General features: G+C 37.4%; 1 protein-coding gene across 1 annotated transcript in view; it reads left to right on the top strand.

Annotated features, from left to right (window-relative positions):
* OPHN1 (oligophrenin 1) overlaps nucleotides 1-21690 on the top strand; it is a 606563-nt gene that overhangs the window by 463863 nt on the left and 121010 nt on the right. Inside the window, exons 16-18 of the mRNA XM_065900746.1 lie at nucleotides 662-720; nucleotides 1882-1987; nucleotides 18756-18915. Of these exons, the coding sequence (XP_065756818.1) occupies nucleotides 662-720; nucleotides 1882-1987; nucleotides 18756-18915 (325 nt within the window). The remainder of the gene's footprint in view (nucleotides 1-661; nucleotides 721-1881; nucleotides 1988-18755; nucleotides 18916-21690) is intronic.

Raw genomic sequence — 21690 nt, 5'->3', positions numbered from 1 at the left:
TATGTCTAATTCATCTGGATCACCAATACCTGGCACAATGCCAGTCACAAGTAGGTGCTCAGCCAACATTTTTTTTTTTTTTGGCTGCACCACACAGCAAGCGGGATCTTAGTTCCCCAACCAGGGGTTGAACCCATTCCCCCTGCAGTGGAAGTATGGAGTGTTAACCACTGGACCGCCAGGGAAGTCCCTCAGCCAATATTTTTTGACTAAATAAAGAAACCTATTTGAGGCTCAATTTCCTTCTCCATTAAATGGGTATTTGAATTACTGCTTCACCTCACAGGATCTTTGGAAGGATCAAATGGGAGGACAGATATAAAAGCACTTTAGAAACTGAGGAACTATCCAACTGTAAGGACTTCATAGTAGCATTCATAGTGGGTCCACTTTGGAATTTTGCAGGACTGATTTGTGCCTCTTTTCACTTTGGGGAACTAATTGGAGACCCTGCACAAGGTCTCAGCTCATACTTTTATAGGTCTTCTGTCAAATTACTAGCAACTAGGATTCCTCTGACAAAGTTTCAGATGAAGAGAGAAATGTATGTAGTCATTAATCTGTGGAGCTCAGAAACTTCAGCCTTGCTGCTCACAGAACTGCGCATCTAAGGCCTTGCTACTCCCTCCCCAAAGGAACTTACAGTTTTCATTAATTTCAGGAATCTTTCTGAACCTGTCATGACCTATAGACTTCACAAAGAGCTGGTCTCTGCTGCCAGTAAGTATTTATGTTACTTAGTTAATTGTGTTGTCCTCGCTTCTAAGTAATATTTACAGCAACAAGCCTAGAAGACTGCTTGAGGGAAAGTGAGGGAAAAAACAAACATATACACAGATTTTGTCCACTGTCAAATGAGAGTATTCTTACTTGCTAACTCAAATGTTGTATTATTTTTCATAAATCAATGTTGGTTGAGTGAATTGGAGAAAACTGGCTAACGAGGGATATGACAGGTCTGAGGATTTTATTGATTGATTTTGCCTCTTACATCAGAACAAGATGGCTCACATTGCCAGGGGACAGCAAAATGTTTCCATTACAGTTACTATTTCAGCACTTTTTCAGCACTTTGCCTTTTCAAATGCTTTTCAATGGTATTGTGAATTATTATTCCTAATCTTTTAGTGCTAGCATCACATTTTTTTAGATGATAAGACCAATGGTGAGGGTGGAAGGGTACATAGGAAATAAGGCATATAGAATCACTTAAAAAGTTGGCAGCTGAAGAAGCATTAAAAGTTTTGACTGAGGCCACTGTATGAGTATCCCTCCCTACCTTGATGTGACTCTTCTGCATTATGCCTTGTATGGTATTCAGGAAAATGATTCAGGGGATTTGTCTTCATAATGAATATTTGTTGAGGCAAGAGAGCTTTGATCTTTACTCTGAGGTCTCTCAGTGATTTTCATAGGAACCCAGAGGCAGAAGCATACCTCCTAGTTCCACAAGGAAAGTGGGTGGGCAAGGGATTCCAGCTGGAAGTTTACATGTGGAACTTTAGGAGCAACCTGCTGTATCCAGAATTCTGACTTGCTCTGATACAGTCTTGTCTTCTCTACTCATATTTCTTTGCTCTTCTCTCTTCTAATTCTTCATCTTTCTAGGCCTATTTCTTTGTTTTCAATCTATGTTTTTATCTTTTAGTCAGTCTCTCTCCCTCCCTCTCTTTCTTTCAGTGTCTGTTTCTTGGTCTCTCTTTGTCATTGTGTCCCTGTGTCTATATATCTCTCTCTTTCCATCTATTTGACTCTATGTGTCTCTTATTGTGTCTGTGTGCACATGTGCACGTGTGTGTGTGTGTGCCTGTGTGTATATGTATGAGAGTTTGCTTGATCCAGTTGCCCAGAAGGCAAAACTATCTCTCTGTTCTCTCTCAGAGTCTGACAACCTGGATTATCGGCTGGGTGCTATTCATTCCTTGGTATATAAGCTACCGGAAAAGAACAGAGAGATGCTGGAACTTCTTATAAGACACTTGGTCAAGTAAGTAACTTCTAGGTTTTCAGGAAGAGTTCCTATTAGAGGGCTGGCCCACATGGTAGCACTGCAGATAAACTGTCTGTCAGCTCATTAAGTCCCAGCCCCCAACTGCTTCATCCTGAGCAGTCTGAGTGCTCTGTGAGAAAGGCAGTTTTCCCTTTACCCTTATATATATCCTCTTAGGGTCATCATGCATCTTAGTTGAGGGGTTGTCTCAGTTGAATGGTAACACCAGGTAGAATGGTGGCTGAACACAGGCTTTGCTATCAGATAAATGTGGGTTCAAATCCCAGCTGTGTAATCTTAGGAAAACCTCTCTTAACCTGTTTGGTCATCTATAAAATGAGAGTAGTATTCCCTACCACATAAGACTGTTGTGTGGATTTGAATGAACACAGGTGAAGTACGTGGCACATAGGAAGTTCTCAAGACATGAGAGTTATGATTATGGTCACCTTCTTTGCTTGGGTGTGGCATGTAGGAACAGATAGCAGCATTCCAGAGAGTAGGTCTGGTGATGGGCTCTAAGATGGGTGGGTGTAAGGGCATGTGTGCCCCACTGTGGTGCTTCCTGGCATGAAGGTTCAATGTTGTGAATAAAGATGAATTTACTTGACTCATAAAAGGCTAGCTGCTCTAAGGAAACAGTATGGTGCAGCAGAAAATACTCTGTCCAGGAGTCAGCAAACCTGGATTCTAGTGTCAGTTCTGCTACTAGCTTTCTTGATGACCATGGGCAGGTCACTCTTAAGACCACTCCTGGTGTATTAAAAAGTAAATAAGTGAGACAACAAGCTTAGAAAAATTGTGATGCCTTTTAAGTGTTTGTGTTTAACAAAATAAAGCTATCGGCACACTCATAAATGCATTGATGAGATATTTTAACCTCATTTGGAGAATATCTCAAAACACCTAAAATTGAGGCCCTTAGTGAAGGTTAAATGGCCCTCTTTGCCTCCTGCTGTAATAAATCCTGATCACTCTGTACCTCTGGACCTCAGGTTCCCCTGTGATATGATAATATCTCTCCAAGATCTGACCAACTCTGACATTCTAAGTTTTTGTTTTGGGTTTTTTTTTAATACGTCTATAGCCAATATTGCAGACAAATAGGCAGAATTAACAAGACAATAGCTTTTATATTTATTGCCAATGTTTGTAATTTGGGCTAATAGCAAACATTAAAAAGCATTTTCTTTCCAAAAAATTGTTTATGATAATCTCCGTAAAGTACAAAAATCAGCACATGTTGTTAATTTGAAGTTGCCCGGGGAAAAGGGACTTTGGGTTCAAATTTCAGCTTTATTGCTAATTTGCTATGAACCTAAAGAAAGTCCATCCTACTCTCTGGGCCTGTTTGGTCATCTATAATATGAGGGGACTGGAATAGCTAATCTCAAAGTGTTCTTCCAGCTCTTACTTTCTAAGAGTCTTAGTATGTGACATGAGCCAAGGATTCAGTTGAAGATTCTCCTACTAGCAGTTAGTGAGAGACACCTACCTCCCTCCACCAAAAGGCTGGCCATCTACCTTACTTGAAGAATCTTGCTCCTCAAAATCCTTAGAACAAAAGGAACAATAGACACAAATACACAAAACGCAGAACTAGAATGACAAATAACCTTAAATATGTGAAAAACTGTGCAAGTTAACTTGTAATAAGAAAAATGCAAATTAAACCTACATTGAGATACCATTTATTGGCAAACCCTAAAGCTTGACCACATTCTGTTTATGAGACTTTGGGGCACAGGGAGTCCAACACATTGCTGTTGTTAATGCAATACAAATACAGACGTACAGGACGGGAATTTGGCAATATCTAACAAATCTGCATTTTCAATTATCCTTTAACCCAGCAACTCCACTTTTAGGCATCTACTCTGAAGACATAGCTCCACAAATACAAAACAACATATGCACAAGTTTGTGTCAGTGCAGTGTAATTTTTAGTAACAAAATATTGGAAGCAACATAAATATCCAACAATAAGTGACTAGTTTTGTAAATCATGGTATATTCAAGCAATGTGGTATTATATAGTCATTAAAAAGAATGAGGAAAATATGAATTTTGTTTTTGAAGTGATTTCCAGATGTATTACAAATTTCTGTACAAAAACTTGTACACAAATATTCATAGCAGCATTATCCATAGCTGTCCAAAGGTGGAAACAGCCCATATGACCATCAAATGCTGAATGGAAAAAATAAAATATGGTATAAACATACAATGGAAAATTATTCAGCCATAAAAGGAATCAAGTATATGGATGAACCTTGAAAATATTATGCTAAGTGAAAGAAGCCAGACACAAAAGGCTACATATTACATTACTCCATTTTTATGAAATGACCAGAAAAGACAAATCTATAGAGGCAGAATGTAGGTTAATAGTTGCCTAGGACTGAGACATGGGAAGTAACAGCTAATGGTTACAGGGTTTCTTTTTGGAGTGGTGAAAGTGTTCTGGAATTAGATAGTGATGATTGTTGGACAACTCTGTGAATATATTAAAAACCATTGAATTGTACCTTTTACAAGGGTAAATTTTATGGTACATGAAATATATCTCAATAAAACTGTTATAAAAACAAACTAATGAAAATGGTTACTATGGAGGTGTTGACCTGAAATAGACTACCAGATATTTCTTCAGCAAAGATGGGTTTATTTGGGATGAGCAGAGATTTGTAATTTGGAATCTGCAACCATGCCAAACAATGGGCAAGTCCTCACCTGACAAGGGAAGGACAATGCTTTTATAGAGGGGAAAAGGAAGTTGGGAGGGCTACAGTAAACAAAGAGTCCATAGGTTTTCATTGGCTTGGGTCCTTGGCAGGAAAGAAAAATCTGTTTTCTTCCGGTTGGGCTCTGCTATCATGGCAGGGTATGAGAGCTCCCCCTTCTGGTCTCCTGACTATACTTAATTGAGGCTTCTCTTTTTTTTTTTCTTTTCTACAGGGGATAGGTGGTGACTAGGGTGGAAGGGACAAGGATGAGAGCTAGATTCCTCTGAGTCCACCTCCTTCTATGGTTTTGACTTTTGAGCCATATTAATATTTTAGGTATCCAAAAAGTAAAATTAAATGAAAAGGAAAACATTACAAACCCTAAAATGGAATGCAAAAAATCAAATGAATCTAAATGTTTATCAAATTCATAGCATAGTCATACAGAGAAAACAGTTATTTCATCTAACTTGTCAACACAGCCTCTGATTCATGCTAATGAAATATATTCTAAAAACAGGAAAAACTGCAAAAAAAGTTGTAAGCATCAGCCAGTAGGTTTATTAGTACTAGTAATATTATAATTATAACTTGAAATTATTTTATGTATATGTATCTCATAAGGATAAAGTAAAAAATAGTAAATATATTAATATTATCAGAAGCCAAGGTTTATGGTGTAAGAAAAAGAGATGTGGATACAAAATTCAAGATGTAAAGAAAAAAAAATGCTCTAATGGTAAAGTTGAATTGAGAATGCCAATATGAACTCATGATTTAAAAACAAAACAACAAAATCTTCTACTCACTTAACCAGTCTTGAGATGATTCTACCCAGGAAAGCAATAAACACATGTAGTGCCCAGATCTTTTGTCTCTAAATAACATTCCCTTCTCAAAAGTGCCAAGTCTTCTTAGAGAACTGGCTGATTCCAGGTCTGGGGCAAGGAAAATAAAAGGTGAGTCTTGGATCAAGTATACTTTTGTAAGCAAAGAAGAGCTCATGCACTAATAGGGTCATGTCACAAAGATTCAGGAATCTGCTTGAAAAGGCTGACACTGATTACATCTGGAGCAACCGAAACATCAAAAACAACGAGTGCTGTATTTGATAATAACATTTTGAATAAATAAAAATCCATGGGAGGTAGTTAGAGTAAGGAAAGCCCTTTATTACTGAAGAATACCAGCTAATAAGTGTGGGAGGAATGATAGAATTAGAAAAACTAGTTTTCAAAAAGCTACAGTAATCAAAACAGTGTGTTATTGGCACAAAAACAGACACATGGATCAATGGAACAGAATAGACAGCCCAGAAATAAACCCACACACCTATGGTCAGTTAATCTATGACAAAGGAGGCAAGAATATACAATGGAGAAAAGACAGTCTCTTCAATAAACGGTGCTGGGAAAACTGGACAGCAACATGTAAGAGAATGAAATTAGGACATTCTCTAACACCATACACAAAAACTCAAAATGGATCAAAGACCTAAATGTAAGAGCAGATACTGTAAAATTCTTAGAGTGAAACATAGGCAAGACACTCTTTGACATAAATTGTAGCAATGGTTTTTTTGATCTGTTTCCTAAGGCAAAGTAAACAAAAGCAAAAAAAAAAAAAAAGAACAACAAAAAAAAATGGGACCTGATTAAACATATAATCTTTCACACAGTGGAGGAAACCATTGACAAAATAAAAAGACATTCTACCAAATTGGAGAAAATATTTGTAAAAGATATGACCAATAAGGGGTTAATATCTAAAGTATAAGATCAGCTCATGCAACTCAATATTGAAAAAACAACTCAATTAAAAAATGGGAAGACATGAATAGATGTTTTTCCAACAAAGGCATACAGATCACCAGACACATGAAAAGATGCTCAACATTGCTAATAATCAGAGAAAGCAAACAAAACCACATTGAGATATTACCTCACACCTGTCAGAATGACTCTCATGGGGGGGGTGGGATGAATTGGGAGATTGGGACTGACATATATACACTACTATGTATAAAGTAGATAACTAATGAGAACCTACTATGTAGCACAGGGAACTCCACTCACTGCTCTGTGGTGACCAAATGGGAAGGAAATCCAAAAAAGAGGGGATCTATGTATACGTATAGCTGATTCCGTTTGATGCACAGCAGAAACTAACACAACACTGTAAAGCAACTATACTACAATTAAAATTATTAAAAAAACATAAACAGCACCAGATGCTTTTGATGTTGTAAACGGTAAGGACAAAGTGTCATGCAGCATTGATTAAGTGAAAGGTACTCATTGCAAAAGCAAGGGTGTAAGGATGAGTAAGAGGAAAATAATTTTTAATTGATAGCTCAGAAAAGTATTAATTTTATAATCTCATGTTTTGAATCAATCAAATGTGACACATTATTACCTGCTACCACTTTTCATACAGAGAAGGTAGCATTTGGCAGAGTTTAAAAATCAGAATTCAGCTTTTATAGAAAAATAAATAAGGCTTTGGATATGAGTATAAGCTTGACATAACTAAATATTTTTGAGAAAAATTAATAAAAATGAATTTTAAATGGATGCTCCAGTTCCTACATAATTTGTAACTTTTTCCCCTAAGTTCAACAGTATATCATAAGAATAAGTGGAAACATTCTGGAGCTAAGGGATAATTTTGACCATGCTCTGCAAGTAAACACTACTGATCTGCTACCAAATGAGGCCAACTCCAAGGAAACCTTTGCATTCAAACCAGGAAATATCTCAGAAGAAAATGCAACCCACATATTCATTGCCATTCAAAATGTGGATAAAAGCAATTTGACATCAAAAGTATCCAACTTTACACAAGTAGCTTTGTTTATTTCTCAAGCAGATCACCAGTCGTGGTGAAAGTCATCCAAATCCCAGAGTTAACATTTCTACCTTGGTATTGTCAGTGGTTGGATCTGTTGCAATTGTTAGTGTTATTTTAAGTGCCACTATTTATATTTTAAAGAAGAAAAGAAATGCAATTAGATCGAGGACTGGATTTTAATAAAATAAACAAAATTGAAGGATACTGTGAATTTTTAAATTCTGTGTGGATCGTTAGCTCATGAAAGTAATTTTAAGAAGTCTGAATGGATACGTAGATTAAATATAAGCACCCAGAGATATTTGAAATACTGTAAATCAATATTAAAAGTATAATTTTATTTACTCATTGTTTCATTTATCATCCATAGTGATAAATAAAACTCTTTTCTTCTTGCTAAACAAACAAACAAACAAAAAGAATGTCATCAAAAAGGAACCCTAGTATGCTGCTGGTGAGAATGTAAATTGGTGCAGCCACTATGGAAAATATTTGGAGGTTCCTCAGAAAACAAAAACTAGAATTACCATATAATCCACTCCTGGGTATATATACAAAGAAAACAAAACACTAATTCAAAAATATACATGCACCCCAGTGTTCATAGCAGCATTATTTACAAAAGCCAAGATGTAGAAGCCTAAGTGTCCATCAACAGATGAATTGATAAAGCAGCTGGTATATATACATACAATGGAATATTACTCAGCCATAAAAGGAATGAAATTTTGCCATTTGCAACAACATGGATAGACTTGGAGGGTATTATGCTAAGGAAATAAGTCAGGCAGAGAAAGACAAGTACTGTATGTTGTCACTTATATGTGGAATCTAAAAACTAAAACAAACGAATGTACATAATAAAACAGAAACAGGCTCACAGGTGTAGAGAACAAACTAGTGGTTACCAGTGGGGAGAGGGAAGTGGAGAGGGGTAAGATAGTGGTAGAGGACTAAGGTACAAAGTACTATTTATAAAATAAATAAGCTACAAGGATATATTGTACAGCACAGGGAATATAGCCAATATTTTATAACTTTGGATGGAGTATAATCTATAAAGATATTGAATCACTATGTTGTACACCTAAAACTAATATTGTAAGTCAACTACACTTAAGAAAGAAAACAAAAAGAAAAACTACAAGTTTGCAACCTCAGCACCCTGTTTCAGGTGTGGATCAAAACCACTGAGTAAAAGATTTTTCAGGAACAAGATATTCATATAGTTTCAAAGTATTACCCACGGATTACTTACTAATTACAAATGGAAACTATATCTTTACAATGAAGTTATCTGGCAAATACCACCTTAATTAATTGATCAAATTTAGCATCACTAATAATGATACAAACTGACCTTATCTACCTTCTGATGGGATACAGTAAGAAGTATACAACATAAACAGATATTTTTGCCAAGAATGTTTAACCCCAATCAAATTTAGCCTTTTAAGTTTACAGGAAATACAGGGTATAGAAAAATGCAGAATGTTTGACATTCTTTGAGACAACTGGCTTGGAATTTTTATAAAAGTCAATGCCCTGGGGAAAAAAGGTAGTGGTACTGTTTTGTGGCTAAAGAAACAGAAACAAATGCAGTGTATGAACTTTGGATCTAGATTTGAAACACCCACCTATAAAATAATTTTTTCATGATACTTGAGAAAATTTGAATATGGACCAGATATCAGGTGATATGGAATTATTATAAATTTTCCTCGGTATAAAAATGTTATTGTGGTTTTGTAGGACAGCATGCTTATTATTTGGAGATGAATACTAAAATATTTAGGGTTGAAACAATTTACTTCTAAAGGGCTCAGAAAAAAATATACAGAGAGAACAAGCAAATGTAGGAAAATGTTAATTCCTGAATTTAGGTATAGACAGTATTAATTTTCATAGTGCCATTCTTTCAACTTTTTTGTATCTTTAAAACCAAGAGTTATAGGGAAAATGCAAATAAAATAGGCTTAGTTCCAACAGGGAAATTTACACAGGAGAAGAAAATCTATGTGCTTTCAAAATTCGCATAATTTTTCTGCCTGCCAACCACTGCTTTCATAAGCTATATGATAATTATAACTTATGCCTTCTTAGTGTGTTCCCACTGCTGGCCCATTTTCTAGGCTAATTACAGGCAAACACAAATTGATATCAGCCAATTTGAGCGTACCAATTATTCCATTCTTTTTGCTTTTTACCTATTGCTTCCATTAATCTGAAGTAGGAGAACGGTACATGTTACCTCCCCCACAATCTCATGACCAGTGGCATATACAATGCAAGCAAGCCTCAGGCCTAATTCTGCCACTCATGCAGGTATTTATCTCGAAGCAGATTCAAAACAGTTGTACAACCTGTTCTGTAAACTCAGTGAAGTCTCAGCTCTCTTTCCTTTCAGTTGCTCTGACTGCATCATGCATTGAGTTTAAATTGAAACAGATGAGATAATAATACAGCGACGCAATTGTAGTTCAGGCAATAAAATCCCATGATCTAATGCCCAAATGCAAGACCAAGACCCCTTTGCAATCCTAGGCTTCGGCTACCATTCTATAGGGTGTGAGCTCTTAGGCTTATTAGAATCTTCTTACTTTTGTAATAATAGCACTTGTTATTTCTGAAGCAATACCATTGCATTGTAGAGATTGAAAAATATAGAAGAGCAAAACAAGTCAATAAACAAAAATAAAAGCTTTCTATTTTCAGCGTCCAAAAATCACTACTATTAATATATTCGTGCTTTTTCTTCTGGATCTTTCTGTGGGTGTGGGTGTGTGTTTATGTATACACACACACCCCACACAAATACATGTACATTTTTTACCAAATTGAGGTTATGCTGTTCAGTAACACCAAACTTTTTTCAGTTCAACAATTTCCACCTTTTTTCAGTTCAACAAGTTCTACCTCTCCAGACCATATTAACATTTCCTTAGTTGACCCAAAAATTTGTTGTTCTGTAGAGTCTTTTTTGTTTTTTTTTAACATCTTTATTGGAGTATAATTGCTTTACAATGGTGTGTTAGTTTCTGCTTTATAACAAAGTGAATCAGTTATACATATACATATGTTCCCATATCTCTTCCCTCTTGCATCTCCCTCCCTCCCATCCTCCCCTGTAGGTGGTCACAAACCACGGAGCTAATCTCCCTGTGCTATGCGGCTGCTTCCCACTAGCTATCTATTTTACGTTTGGTAATGTATATATGTCCACACCACTCTCTCACTAGTTTTGTCTACTTTCGTCATTGTATTTTTCAGCTTGTTCCCCTATTTTCTTTATTTCTTATAAAGTAGGGGTTGTATTTTAAGGCTAGATGGATTCAAGTTAACTATTTTGGGGATAGAACACATCATAGGTGATTTTGCGTACCTTATGCTGCATCACATCTGAAGATTCATAATATTAGTTGACCCACCTTACTGATGTTAAGATTGATCATTGCTCTATTCTAACCTGTCAATCAAAGCTTGAGAATGTCTATACAATATTTCTAGCCAATCCACAATCCATTTATCTTGACACATCTAAGCAATGAGAAGTCAGTTTGCCACCAACCATGCTAATTAACAGAGCCATTGGTGTTGATTGGAGATGAGGTTAGCTGAAGATTATAGTAGCCCCTCTGGCTTCTGATTAGTCTTTTAAATACTAATTAATCAGCCCTAGAGTATGTAAATATGCATTTAAAATTAGAATACTACAACCATAACTGACCTGTCCTAGGGTGTGCATGAAAACTAACAAACACATATATCAAATTTCATCCATTCTAAAGGGCACTTTTCTTTTTCAAATTGTAACCTGAATTCTGGATGCATCTTAGAATCAATTGTTTCTTAAAATCACTGTTGTCAGATAGCGGTTTTTATGTAATTATCATAACGTCTACATGGATGAACATGATCATAGCTGCTCATGTTGTAGTCATTTTAGTTAAATTATGTTCATTGTTGAGTTTATCTTCTATTTAAAATGTCTTCAAAAATATTACATAATGATTTGACAGTGAAAGTTTCTTCTTTCTCAGTGGTACATACTAAAATAATGGTGTGATTGCAATTGATGACATTGATGAAATTTAGGACATTGTACTGGCTGTGTTGCAGTATTTAAAGTAAATTATGAATAATATAACACCAATGGTTGAAACCAAAGCTGTCTGCCCTTAAGGGCATCATCTTCAGGGATTGAGATGTTACCAAAAGCTCAGCTTCTCTGTACACCAGTGCCAAATCAAACCTTGGAGACCGAGTTTTGCGTGAATAGAAAAGGATAGCTTTATTATTTTGCTAGGCAAAGGGGGACACAGCTGGTGCATGCCTGAAAAACTATGTGTCACAACCCCAGAGGATTTGATGAAGGGTTTTATAACAGTGGTTCAAGGTTGGGGTCTCTGACAAGATTAGGTTATGTGTAGGGCCTGCACTCCTCTAATCTGGTCTCAGGTGATCATCTTGATGAGCTTCTCTGGTTCCTTTAGTCTTTCCTCAGGTGGTTGCCTGGCTGCTTCTCCCTTGATTAGCAGCTGTTCAAACCCTCCCTTTGGAACACAGGGAAAGTCATGCAGGCTGGAGTCTTGCCTACAAGAAACGGGGAGGCCTGGGAGCCCCACAGGGCCCTGCTTGGTCTCACTCCCCGCTTTTTACTTGATCCTCCTCAATCTTGAGGAGAACAGATATTAGATTAGAAAGGGAACAATCATTTTGGATAGAGATGTTAATCATAAACTCAGCAGAGGAACTTGGTTTTAGGGGAACTCGGTTTTAATCCCTGCTTTGGTTTTATCTTTCCCCAAATCTTTCAGGGAACTGGGTGACGACCATTCTACTTCCTGCTGAGATGGGGTGTCTAAATTTTGGGGAGTAGATACGAAATTTACAATATTTGAGCTCCAAGTCCTGGATCCGAGTCTTATGTGATTAAGATCTCAATCCCTTGGTCTGCCATTTTGGTGCAACAGGCCCAGTTAGAGGTAAGAGGAATGACAACTGGAACTTTAGTAGACAGAAAAGATCTCATTTCCTTAGGAATTCAAGGGAATAAGTCTGAAGCCTAGTGTGGAACTGGTACTTCAGAGAGACTTGTTGTAGCCAGTTGTTTCCAAACCTTTTCCTGTATGGGGAAAACCCATTAAGGCAATCCTGAAGACCCAGAAATAGGAAGCTGACCACATATCTGGCAGTTAGAATTATCAAAAGGATCAGCATATGGGTCTATAACTTTGTACATAAAAGGTATGAGAAAGGATAAGAAAACAGAACTTTCATTCTGCTTGTCGGAGCAAATACTTAAAGTTTCTGAGTAGTAAGAAGAATGTCATAGGATCCCTTCCATTTTTCTTCAAGCTGCTGCTCAGATCCTTGCTCTTTTTTTTTAATTTATTTATTATTTTTGGCTGTGTTGGGTCTTTGTTGCTGCATGCAGGCTTTCTCTAGTTGCGGTGAGCAGGGACTACTCTTTGTTGTGTTGCGCAGGCTTCTCTTACTGTGGAGCACAGGCTCTAGAGCACGTGGGCTTCAGTACATGCAGCACGTGGGCTCAATTGTTGTGGCTCTTGGGCTCTAGAGTGCAGGCTCGGTAGTTGTGGTGCACGGGCTTAGTTGCTCCGCGGTATATGGGATTTTCCTGGAGAAGGGCTCGAACCCATGTCCCCTGCATTGGCAGGCAGATTCTTAACCACTGTGCCACCAGGGAAGTGCCCTTGCTCTTTTTCACACTTTCAGCAGCACTGGGTCTCCAGCTTTAAAGGGATGCAAGGGAGCTTCCAGGTGAGGGGGAGACCTGTGGAATACAAACTCATGCAGTGGTTAACAATTGACCAATCTGTTGTACATACTGTTTAATTTTTGCCTCCTGTGTTAGAAATGTTTCTCTTTCTTTACTCTTAGGAGGTAAGAGTGGTATCCTGTATACCTAGCCTGCTTCTAGGGGCCACCAGTGTACAAAGGAGAGCAATCAGCAAGACCTTTTTCCATTTTAGATGAGTTTCCTGGCATCGTTTGGCGAGCATTTTCTTCAGAGTGTGGTTCATCTTCTTACCCTTTCTGTAGATTGCGGTGTCCATGCTGAGTGAAATTTCCATTTTATACCTAAACCTTTATTTGCTGTTTGCATTATTTCTGTGATGAAAGCAGATCCATTGTTGCTCTGAATAGTAGAGGGAAGGCCGTACCTAGGAATAATGTCCTTAAGAAGGGTTTTTGTCACTTCAGATGCTTTTTTCCATTCTGGCTGGAAAGGCCTCGACTCAACCTTGATCCAGGTATAATCCTCTTAAATCTTTAACCAAAATCTTGTGGAGGAGGGTGGGGGACTTTTTAAATCCTTGTGGCATCCTGAGTCTGAAGGAATAGTATAAGGAACTCTCATATGCCTGTAAGGAACTCTCATGTGCCTATCACCCAGCTTCAACAATTTTCAACACGTAGCAAATCTTGTTTCATCTATATCCCTATCCATTTCCCCTCCTCCTATATTATTGTGAAGCAAATCTAAGACATTATTTTATCCATAAATATTTCAGTATGTATATTGAAAAATGAAAATTCTTTGTACATATAAACACAATATAATTATCACATCTGAAAACAAACTGTTAATAATTACTTAATATCATTAAATATTCTGTGTTAAATTTTCCAGTAGTCTCAAATATGTCATATATATATATATATTTTAATAAGGATCCAAATAACATCCACACATAGGAATCTTTTCAGATGTTTTTTAAGTCTCTTTTAATCTCTAGCAGAGGTCAGCAAATGTTTTCCAGAAAGGATTAGATAATACATATTGAAGGCTTTGTGAGCTATATGGACTCTGTTGCAGCTACTTAGTTCTACCTTTATAATACAAAAACAGCCATTGATAATATGTGAATGAATAAGCATAACAATACTCCAATAAAACTTTATCTACAAAAACAGGTTGGATTTGGCCCAAGGGCCATAGTTTGGTGATCCCTTATCTATAGCAGTAGTTCTCAATCTTTTGTGTGTATCAGAATGACTTGGAGGGCTAATAAAGAACACAGAGGCCAAAGTTTGATAGGATAGGGCCTCTGTGTTTTTACCATGTTCCCAATCTGTAAGTTTCTTCTTCATCTCTTTCTTGTTTCTTATAATTTATTTGTTAAAGAAAACAGGTCATTTGTCCTTTAAAGTTTCCCATATTTTGAATCAAGAGGCTTGCTCTGATTCAAGTCCTTTTTTTAAAATTTGTTTTTTGGGGATTTGGGGTGGGTTTTTTTGGTTATTTTGGGTATTGGGGGCGTGGTCTTTACAGTGGGGAGGGCAGACATACTTAATAAATGGTTCTATGTTCTTCCAACAGTAGACGTGTAATGTGTGACTGTTTCTTTTTTCCATTATTTTCAAGGGAAGGACTTTCTTAGAGTCACTGAATGGCAGAGCTGAAAGACTCTTTAGATTACCCAATAACCACCTCATTTTATAGGTGAGGGAACAGATATCCAGGGATGGAAAAAGATAGGCCCAAAGTCATACAACGTGTTAGTGATGGAACCAGTTTAATGAACTTATTCAGTTTTTATTTTTATTTGTTCATATTTGTTGAGGTATAATTGACAAATAAAAATTGTATATGTTTATGGTATATTACTTATATACCATAATGATGTTTGGTATATGTATATGTTGTGAAATAATTGCCATAATACAGCTAATTACTATATCTATCACCTCATATAGTTACCGTTTTCTCCCTTCCTTCCTTCCTTCCTTTCTCCCCTCCCTCCCTCCCTCCTTCCCTTCTTTCTTTCTTTCTTTTTCTTTCTTTCTTTCTTTCTTTCTTTCTTTCTTTCTTTCTTTCTTTCTTTCTTTCTTTCATTCTTTCTTTCTTTCTTTCCTTCCTTCCTTCCTTCTTTCTATGAAGAACACTTAAGATCTACCCTCTTAGCAAATTTTAAGCACAAAATACAGTATTGTTAACTATATTCATATTGCTATATATTAGATCTCTAAAACTTACTCATCTTATGTAACTGAAAATTTGTACCTCTTGACCAACATCTCCCCCATTTTCCCCTCCCCCAGCCCCTGGCAACTACCATTCTACTCTTTGTCTGGCTTATTTCACTTAACATAATGTCCTCCAAGTTCATCCATGTTGTTGCAAAAAGCAGGATTTCCTTCTTTTTTAAATCTTATTGATATTCCATTGTGTGTATATGTTTATCTGTTTGTCCATCTAAGGACACTTAGGCTATTGTGACTAATGCTGCAATGAATATGGGAGTACAGATATTCTCTTTGAGATACTGATTTCATTTCCTTTGAATATATACCTAGAATTGGGATTGCTGGATCATAAGGTAGTTCTGTTTTTATAGGCATTTTAATTTATGACCTCTGATCTAAACCATCTAATTAAAATTATTTTTTCCTAAACTGGAGGCTTTTTATAACCTCTCTCTAATACCTGTTTCTCTGGTTTAAATTTTGATGTTCAAGAAGTTGTATCCATTGAGGACATGGGGAGGGGGAAGGGTAAGCTGGGATGAAGTGAGAAAGTGGCATGGACTTATATATACTACCAAATATAAAATAGATAGCTAGTGGGAAGCAGATGCATAGCACAGGGAGATCAGCTCAGTGCTTTGTGACCACCTAGAGGGGTGGGATAGGGAGGGTGGGAGGGAGATGCAAGAGGGAGGGGATATGGGGATATATGTATATGTGTAGCTGATTCACTTTGTTATAAAGCAGAAACTAACACACCATTGTAAAGCAATTATATTCCAATAAAGATGTTAAAAAAAAGAAGTTGTATCTATTTTCTTTAGTCTAAGTGGACTAAAGAATTTAAGATTTCTTTGTTTCCAAATCATATTACAAACTCCCACCTAATTAACTACTCATGATGCCCTTATTTTTGGTTTCATTCATCTTATTAACCCACAATTATGCCTCTTAATGATTTTCAAAATGTTTAATAAAAGGAGAGATATCAAATGGAAAGAAACCTCCCCAAAGAATAGATTACCTTTCAAATCTCATAAGAAGACTAAGAATGAAAAGAGTGTCCTAAATGGAATACCTTGAACCTCCATCAGAGAAACAGAAGGTGGCTTTAGCCTAAAGGGGCCCCCATAGGGGCTGATTTCTTGACAGGAACTAGACAAGCAGCCAGTGGGATGCAATGGGATGACTGTAAGACTTGGAGCCCAGCAGATATGGGTTTGAATCCCTGTATTGCCATGTATTCACAAACTGTTTGACTTTAACTAAGTTCTTTACCCTCTGTGAAACTAGGCTTCAGAGATAATATACTCTGCCTTTTGGAGTTATGCGGATTAAGTGAGCCCTGGCATATTCAACCAAAGTCACTTTCTTTCAAAGCTCAAAAAAGGAGATACGCATTTACACATGCTGGAGGCTGTTGTCTCACAAGTGTCCTTGCCTTGCTACTAGTGGTTTAGCCATTCTGGATCTCAGTGGCAGCATGGAGTTGCTTTTCCATTTTAACATCTGAAATATTCTGTCACTAAAGAATAAGGGTTAATTGCAGAAGTATTTAAACTGTTAAAAGGGATCCATCACCAGTCCAGCAATACCAAAGGCCTGTGAATAGTTGCTGTTCATTATCATCTGAATGGCACCCAGCCTTTGTCATGGGCTTAACAGACTTCATTAGGATTTGTCTAAGGATTCTGTCCCTGTCAATTACCTTGTTAGTGACAGGAGCCTGCCTATTAATGGGGTCAGTCTCTCAAGGGACTTGACCTGGGCAGGTTTTGAAAATTAGTGTTTGTGGCGGGCTGTTCCATTCCCTTATCTCCCCACTCCCACAGCCAAACTGACCAAAGCGCTGTATACCTTTTACTTAGCTGCCTCCAGTACTACATGAAAGAGTGCTAGAGGCTCTCAGTTCTATTAAAAATAATCAATTAGTATCTGCTCTGTGTGAGGCACACACACTTGGAAGTTGTTTACCACCTAGTAGGAAAGGCAGATAAGAAACAGAAAATTGCAATATATTCGACTTGCCAATGGTGTCAATCAAGATGAGGACAGTGGGCTGTGAGAGCCCTGAAGATGTCACCTAAAGTGAATCTCAAAGGGTAGACATTCTTTGGATCTAGGAGGATGGAGACATTCTAAATAGAGGGAATGGCATGAGCAAAGATACAGAGATCTGAAACAGCATGATATAGCCAGAAAACTTCATCTAAGCAGTGTAGTATATAAGAGTGTCAGACATCAGCAGTGCCTAGATGGAGGCTCCTGGAGAGGTCATTATAACAGCGGATACTTCTAATGGAATATTTCCAGGATACCATGCTAAAGCAGTTTAGCTCTATTTATTTCACAACTGTCTGAGGTGGATACTATTTTTGCAAGTGGGAAAACTGAAGCCCAGAGAAGTTAGGTCAGCAACGTTCACTGTTGCACGGCTAATGGGTGGCAGAGTTGGGATTCAAACCCGGGTCAGCTTCAGAGCCCAAGCTGTGCATTGGGATTGGAAATATGTGTCAAGTTACTGAAGACTTTAATTGCTACTCTGAAGAGGATTGGCAGTGTCCTATAAGTGATAGGAAGCCACTTAAGGTGATTTAAATAAGGAAAGTGACTAGGGACCAGAAAATTTGGGATTAGAGGCCCTTCTCTAATCAGGCTAACTGACTGTGGCTTCAGCCAAATCTCTTTCCTTCTTTGGACCTCTGTTTTCTCATCTGGAATGTGAGGACAATGATAAAGTGCTAATCTTAAGGATCTCTTTTGGCTCTTTGAGTTTTTTGCCTCTCTAGCTAGGGCTGGGGAAGAGACTAGATTCCTGACTGGTGAGACTGGTAGGCACTTTCTCTATGTGCTTTGTTCTTTATATATGCTTTATACATGCTGTACTTCTTGCCCTGGAATACCTTCTTGCTTCCCTCCTGTCTTTCCAAATACTATAGCCATCCGCCCCTCTTCTCATGACTTCTACAGTGCTACAAACTAAGTTAGCTATGGCTCAGTTTGGCCCCTAATTATATGCTATCTTGTATTATTTGCTAGTTGCTTCCTTTGTAATCTTTTCATCCCATATATATTTTGGGCCTCTCCTCTTCTTCTACTTTTTAGTTTCTCTTACCCCCTAAAGCATCTAACACAGTCTTGGTTACAATGGGGTCTTGGAGAAAATCTTGTTAATCATTTTCTTTCTCTTCTGGCAGTGTGTGTGAGCACAGCAAAGAGAATCTTATGACCCCCTCTAACATGGGGGTGATCTTTGGGCCCACTCTCATGAGAGCTCAGGAGGACACTGTGGCTGCCATGATGAACATCAAATTCCAGAACATTGTGGTGGAAATCCTAATTGAGCACTTTGTCAAGGTATGTATTTCCTATCTTTACCATCACTCCTCCAACCATGTGACACTTTCCCCTAGCCAATTTTTAGAGTTGTGTCTTCTCTCTGGCTCAAGTTATAATGGAAGGAAATTCCATATGACACAATGACATTTAGTAGCATTTCTGACCCTGTGAAATTCATTCGTTCAGCAAACATTGCTTGAGCATGCAACTATTTTATTATCAGACCCCATGCAAGATGGTATAGAAGAAAAATATCATTGTACATGCCTTTAAGGAGTTAATAGTATAATATGGAGACAACCATGTAAACAAAGGAAAATGATAGGTATAAAAGTGGTATATGTACAATTAAACCATAAAGAAAGCAATACTTATTAAAACCCCATAACATTCTAAAGAATTTAAGGTGTTATATTTATATGGTCTGTAAAATATGAGGTAGTGTACATTGTAATTAGATCAAATGAAAAATCATGATACAGATAGAAAATGAACCCAGGAATGAGGCTAGACAAGAAATATTTAATGACAAGTCCTATACACTTGCTACGGATGGTCCTACATTTGACTCTAGGCTTTCTAGCAGCCAATGCCATCCTAGCAGAACATAATTCAATACAAACTTTTCTTCAGGGGGAGGGGACTGGTGATATAGTCCAGGTGGTATGCACAGTTCAAATCCAAGCTCTTCCACTTACTAGCTGTATTAGGTAAGATACAGGTTAGGCTGCTAAGATACCACAGTGGCTCCAACACAAGAGACATTTATTTCTTGGTTTGGAATAGTTCAGCAAGGTGGTCCAGGCCTGATACAGTGACTTGACAAAGGCTAGAACCCAGCTTACTTCTTTGTTGTTGTGCCATCATCCCTAAGGTGCTGCTTCATCTGCATGACCAAATATCTTCTACATTATATCAATTGGGAAGTATGAAAGAAATAAAGCTGAGGATATAACCCTTTCCTTTAAGGCAATGACCTGGAAGTCACACATATCACTTTTATTTACATACCATTTATCAGAATTTAATCTCATGGTCAGATCTAGCTATAAGAAAAGCAGAGAAATTTAGTTTTTGTTTGGGGCAACCATGTGCCTAGCTAAGACTTTAGTTCTTTTACTAAAAGAAGGAGAGAATGGATATTGGAGAACAATTGACATTCTCTGCCATATTATCTGTGTTACATTGAGCAATGTAACTTCTCTGATAGTCATTGTGTTTCAGCTGAAATGTGAAGATGATAATAAACACATGCTATGTGAGAGTTACATGCCCACGGCCATTTTGCTAGTGAGAGAGCTAGAATTTAAATCCATGTACGTGGCTCAGAGTTGAAGTACTTAATCACTATACAGTGCTGCCTTACCAATCATTTTGGTACAGTGATATTATTGGGTATATACAGGACACTTTGGGATTATCAAGGATGGGTACTTGCAGAGAAGTTCAACCTATGTCAATACTTAAAGTGGGAAAGAAAGGGAAATAGGGAAAAGAAATTTCAAGGAGATGGTTCAGCATGAACAAAGGCCCAAGGACCTAAAACCCCAAACCATTTTATATTGTTGGAACATGAAATGGAAATAGGAGTGGCAAGAGATGTGACTGGAGGCAGACGGTGGCCATGTTCTAAAAGGACTAGGCTTTGTCTAGTTAAGGAGTTTGGAATGTTTGAAATTGTTCTTGCAGGCTTGGGAAAGCCTTGCTTCAAATTAAAGTAGTATGATGAATAGAGTTAAATTTGGGTGACTGTGTGGATGGGGCTCTACTTCATACATATAAGAAATACAGAATGGGAAAATTTTAGAAAGATGGAGCAAAAGCTCAGTTTGGGGCAGATTGGATTTGAGATTTCTGGAATATATCGAGAGAGCAATATCTAGGAAGTAGTTGACTATGAATCCAAAGCAGGGATTGGCGAACTTTTTATTGAAGAACCATATAATAAATATTCTAGGCTTTGCAGGTCATAGATGTGTGTCACAACTACTCAACTCCACCTTTGTATTGGGAAAGCAGTCGTAGATAACATAAACAAATGAATGTTCTAATAAAACTTTATTGACAAAACTGGCAGCAGACCTGTGGGCTGTAATTTTCTGGCTCTTGGTCTATAGCCCAGATATCATTTATTGATTAACTGATCAGTTCATTCATTCAGAAAATATGTTTTGAGTATCCACATTTGCCAGGTACTGTTTTAGGTATGGGGATACAGCCCTCATGTAATTTAGAAAAACAATATAAATAAAATATATAATATATTAAATGGTAATGAGCATTAAGATGAACAGTAAAGCAGAAAAGGGGAATAGGAAGGGTTGAGAAGTGGTTTTCACATTGTAAATACAGTGGCCAGGAAGACCTCATTGAGAAGGACTTTTGAGCAGAGACCCATAGGAAATAAAGGAATTGTTCATTCAGATATCTGGGGGGAAATCATTCTAGGCTGAAGAAATGGTAAGTGGAAAATCCCTGAGGCAGAAATGTGTATATCATGTTCAGGGTACAAAAAGGAGGCCAGAAGGATTAATCAAAAGAGGAAACAGAAGAAGATGGTTCAGAGAGGAAATGGAGAGGGAAAGCTAAATAGATCCTATAGGGCCTTAGAACCCATTGGAAGGATTTTGACTTTACTATCTGAGTAGAATGAGGTTTTTGACTAGAGAAATGACATGATTTGACTTATATTTAATAGGACTATTCTGGATGCTGTGTGGATAATAGCTGTAGGGGAACAAGGGTAGACACAAAGAGTCTAATTAAGAGCCTGTTTCAATAATGCAATCAAGA

Source organism: Phocoena phocoena, chromosome X (genome assembly GCF_963924675.1).
Source record: "Phocoena phocoena chromosome X, mPhoPho1.1, whole genome shotgun sequence".
NCBI classification, from domain to species: domain Eukaryota; kingdom Metazoa; phylum Chordata; class Mammalia; order Artiodactyla; family Phocoenidae; genus Phocoena; species Phocoena phocoena.
This window is presented reverse-complemented; position numbering and strand designations above follow the sequence as displayed.